Source organism: Clupea harengus, chromosome 15, assembly GCF_900700415.2.
Source record: "Clupea harengus chromosome 15, Ch_v2.0.2, whole genome shotgun sequence".
In the NCBI taxonomy this organism is placed as follows: domain Eukaryota; kingdom Metazoa; phylum Chordata; class Actinopteri; order Clupeiformes; family Clupeidae; genus Clupea; species Clupea harengus.
The window spans coordinates 27,020,693-27,026,150 of NC_045166.1; the positions used below are offsets into that span (position 1 = coordinate 27,020,693).

Sequence of the window (5,458 nt, forward strand, 5' to 3'; positions counted from 1 at the left end):
ACACACACACACGCATGCACCTGCACACACACACACACACACACACGCATGCACCTGCACACACACACACACACACACAAACACACACACGCACACACACACACACACACACGCATGCACCTGCACACACACACACACACACACACGCACACACACACACACACACACAAACACACACACGCACACACACACACACACACGCATGCACCTGCACACACACACACACACACACACGCATGCACCTGCACACACACACACACACACACAAACACACACACGCATGCACCTGCACACACACACACACGCATGCACCTGCACACACACACACAGACACACACACACACACACACACACGCATGCACCTGCACACACACACACAGACACACACACACACACACGCATGCACCTGCACACACACACACGCATGCACCTGCACCTGCACACACACAGACACACACACACACACACGCATGCACCTGCACACACACACACACACACACACACACACACACACGCATGCACCTGCACACACACACACACACACACACGCATGCACCTGCACACACACACACAGACACACACACACACACACGCATGCACCTGCACACACACACACACACACACAAACACACACACACACACACACACACGCATGCACCTGCACACACACACACACACACACACACACGCATGCACCTGCACACACACACACACACACACACGCATGCACCTGCACACACACACACACACACGCATGCACCTGCACACACACACACACACACACACGCATGCACCTGCACACACACACACACACACACACGCATGCACCTGCACACACACACACAGACACACACACACACACACGCATGCACCTGCACACACACACACAGACACACACACACACACACGCATGCACCTGCACACACACACACAGACACACACACACACACACGCATGCACCTGCACACACACACACGCATGCACCTGCATGCACCCAGCCGCACGCACGTGCACACACGTACACACACACACACACACACGCATGCACCCAGGCGCACGCACGCGCACACATGTACACACACACACACCCACACGCACGTATACATACACACACACATTTTCATTTAACCCCTCCTGACCCCTCCATAGCATTTCCGGACCAAATGTGCCGACATACCATCCACCTGATATGTGACCTTTTGACCTTAGGGCTATCCATCACTCATATTAATATCCATATTTTTCCTTGATGTCACAGAAGCAGAATCCTTACTCTCTCTCAGGATTATTCCGCAAACGGGGAACTGAGAATTTCCCAGATGGATGGATTAATTCAACTGCATGCCTGCTTGATGCAGCACACACACACACACACGCATGCACCTGCACACACACACGCACGCAACTGCACACACACTCACACACACACACACACACCTGCACGCACACACACACACACACGCCTGCACACACACGCACACACACATGCACACACACACACACCTGTACGCACACACACACACATGCCTGCACACACACGCACACACACACACACACACACACACACACACACACACACCTGCACGCACACACACACACACGCAACTGCATGCCTGGCTTGATGACGCACATCTATGCCTTTCATTCATATATAGGAGTTAAACCGTTTGATTGGACAGGACAAAGAAGATTGTGGCCTATCCATCCCACCCGGGTCACAAACTCTTTGAGGTCCTTCCCTCCGGCAGGAGGATGCGGACCATCAGGACCAAAACCTCACGCCACAAAACCAGCTTCTTCCCGGCTGCCGTTGGCTTTATTAACAAGACCCGGGACCCCCACCTGACGTGGACTCTTAACCCGCCCCCACACCTCAAATCTGTGTTATGTTAACACACACTCTATTGCACACTGCACATTGCACATTCACTTTTGCACTCCTGCCCTGCTTTTTGCATTTTACCTCTAATATACTTTTTTATATTAATTTTTGCATATATATTGTATCCTATATACTGTGTTTTATCTGAAGTACTTCTCTCAGGTGTAGTACTTAGTGTGTTTTTATGTTTTTATGTTATGTGTAGCACTTATTGTGTTTGTATGTTTTTATGTTCACTGTATGCACCTATACACCAGAACAAATTCCAGGTAGGTGTAAACCTACTTGGCAATAAATACTATTCTGACAATAAATACTATTCTGATTCTGATTCTGATTCTGATATACAGTGGGGAAAATAAGTATTTGAACCCCTGCCGATTTCGCAAGTTTGGCCAGTTTGCAAAGAAATGTGTGATCTATAATTTTAATGGTAGGTGTATTTTAACAGTGAGAAATAGAATATCAACAAACAAATCCAGAAAACTGCATTTTATAACAATTATGACTTTATTTGTATTTGATGCAGACCAGTTATGTGCCCAAGAAGCACACAGATTAGTCCTCATTAGGCCTAAAAAGGTACACCTGATCTCAACTGGTGACGTGTATAAAAGAAACCTGTCCAAAGAATCATACTTCACACCTTCAACCTCACCACCATGGGCAAGACCAAAGAGTTGACCAAGGACGTCAGAGATAAGATTGTAGACCTGCACAAGGCTGGAATGGGTTACAAAACCATCGGCAAGCAGCTTGGTGAGAAGCAGACAACTATTGGTGCGATTATTCGTAAATGGAAGCAACACCAAACAACTGTCCATCGCTCTAGGTCTGGGGCTCCATGCAAGATATCCCCTTGTGCGGTATCGGTGATCATCCGAAAGGTGCAGAATAACCTTAGAACTACACAGGGGGAGCTTGTGAATGATCTCAAGGCAGCTGGGACCACAGTCACCAAGAAAACCATTGGCAACACACTACGCCGTAATGGTTTGAAGTACTGCAGAACTCGCAAGGTCCCCCTGCTCAAGGAAGCACATGTACAGGGCCGTCTGAAGTTTGCCAATGAACACTTGAATGATTCTAAGGAGGATTGGGAGACAGGATGTGGTCAGATGAGACCAAAATCAAGCTCTTTGGCATCAACTCGACTTGCCGCGTTTGGAGGGGGAAGAATGCTGAATATGACACCATCCCCACCGTCAAGCATGGAGGTGGAAACATTATGCTTTGGGGCTGTTTCTCTGCCAAGGGTACAGGACGACTCCACTGCATCGAGGGGACTATGGATGGGGCCATGTAATGTGGAATATTGGGCTTGAACCTCATTCCCTCATTCCCTCCCATTGAAAACGCAACCTTAAGGATTTGGAGAGGATCTGCAAAGAGGAGTGGACCAAAATCCCTCCTGAGATGTGTGTAAACCTGGTGACCAACTACAAGAAAAATCTGACGTCTGTGCTTGCCAACAAGGGTTATTCCACCAAGTACTAAGTCATGTTTTGCTAGGGGTTCAAATACTTATTTTCTGCATCAAATGCAAATTAAGTCATAAATGTTATAAAATGCAGTTTTCTGGATTTTTTTTGTTGATATTCTGTTTCTCACTGTTAAAAATACACCTACTATTACAATTATAGATCACACATTTCTTTGCAAGTGGCCAAACTTGCGAAATCGGCAGGGGTTCAAATACTTATTTTCCCCACTGTAAAGGATACTGGCAAAGCCACTCAGACGACATGTAGCATGAGATGAGTAAATATAGGATATATGGTATACATATATAGTAGCATATATACGATATATAGTATACATATATAGTAGCATATATAGGAGTAAATATACGATATTTAGTATACATATATAGTAGCATATATAGGAGTGAAGCCGTTTATTTGGACAAGATGAAGGTTATAAAGGACAGTGAATAAAGCCTGTATTACATTGAGGTGCATTATAACCCGTGTGTGCATTGTTGGATCAACCTCAACACAAATGACCGCCACTGAACACACAGAAGTGTTACGTATGCAAAGGAAGGGAGCGTTACCATTACAGGGATCACACACACACACACACACACACACACACTGAACACACAGAAGTGTTACGTATGCAAAGGAAGGGAGCGTTACCATTACAGGGATCACTCACACACACACACACACACACACACACACACACACACACACACACACACACTGAACAGACAGAAGTGTTACGTATGCAAAGGAAGGGAGCGTTATCATTACAGGGATCACACACACACACACACACACACACACACTGAACATACAGAAGTGTTACATATGCAAAGGAAGGGAGCGTTATCATTACAGGGATCACACACACACACACACACACACACACACACACACACACACACACACTGAACATACAGAAGTGTTACGTATGCAAAGGAAGGGAGCGTTACCATAACAGGGATCACAGCTGGAACTGAGGTACTTATACACATTCTGTAACTTTAAACAAACACAACAAACAATAAACACTTTATGAAGTAATTCAGTCAACATGCAATCTGTGCTATTTATTGTATATGTGCGTGCTTAAGAGACATAGGGTCAAATGAAGGCAAAGGGAAAATGGCAGAGCAACATCTGGCAACATCATGAAGTCACTGGTAATGAAAATAAATAAAAGGAATGACAGCTGGCAAGCAATAAATGGTTTTTAAAAATGAGATGTACATTTACAAATAATAGCTTTTTGACCCATGAAAACTGAGTAGTATGTTTATTTAATCTCTTCAGTTTATTAAAGTATAAAGTATTATGAAATTCCTAAAATGGGTGGTGATTTAAATAAAGTCTATCATCCTCATATAGTTAAATTGATGATTACTGTTTGGACTAAATGTTTACCTGGACTTCTGCCACATGGCAGAATTGTATTCCCTGTAGTCTACGAAACGGATCTGACCCTTACCGTGGAGTCGGCTGTCACACCTAGCTAAAAGTCTTAAAGGAGAGGAGGTTATTTCCCCTCACACCTAAAAGTCTTAAAGGAGAAGAGGTTATTTCCCCTCACACCTAAAAGTCTTAAAGGAGAAGAGGTTATTTCCCCTCACACCTAAAAGTCTTAAAGGAGAAGAGGTTATTTCCCATCCCGTACACGTACGGGCTGATGGTGGTGTAGGACGTGGTGATGAAGAACTCCACCTCAGACCAGGCGCTGAAGGTGTACGGGCTGGAAGCCAGCTGGAGCACCAGATATAGCGTCCAGTCCACCTGGAAAACCAACATGGCCGTCAGGATGGCGACGGTGCTCTGCCGGAAGCGGAGACGCTTGGGTTGCTGCTGCTGCTGCGACCGCGACTGCGTCTGCGCGGCGGCGTGGCGAGCCCTCACGGCCCGGTGCTGTCTCACCAGGACCCTGACGACGAGACAGCTGGTCCAGGTGACCACGAGCAGGGGCAGGAGGTTGCACAGCAGGATGAACAGGTACTTGTACAGGCGGTTGAGCCGGGGGCAGTTATCCTCGGGGCACTGGAAGAAGTCAGGCGGGCAGCTGGCATTGTAGGTCAGGTTGTTCATGTGCCCGTCCAGG

At 46.5% G+C, this 5,458-nt stretch overlaps 1 protein-coding gene across 1 annotated transcript in view; it reads right to left on the reverse strand.

The window, feature by feature from the left end:
- Positions 1-4,965: 4,965 nt before the first annotated feature.
- LOC105902104 (mucin-5AC-like) overlaps positions 4,966-5,458 on the reverse strand; it is a 13,765-nt gene continuing 13,272 nt past the window's right edge. Inside the window, exons 3-4 of the mRNA XM_031581262.2 lie at positions 5,397-5,419; positions 4,966-5,355 (exon numbers count right to left, since the gene is read on the reverse strand). Coding sequence (XP_031437122.1) covers positions 4,966-5,355; positions 5,397-5,419 — 413 coding nt within the window. The remainder of the gene's footprint in view (positions 5,356-5,396; positions 5,420-5,458) is intronic.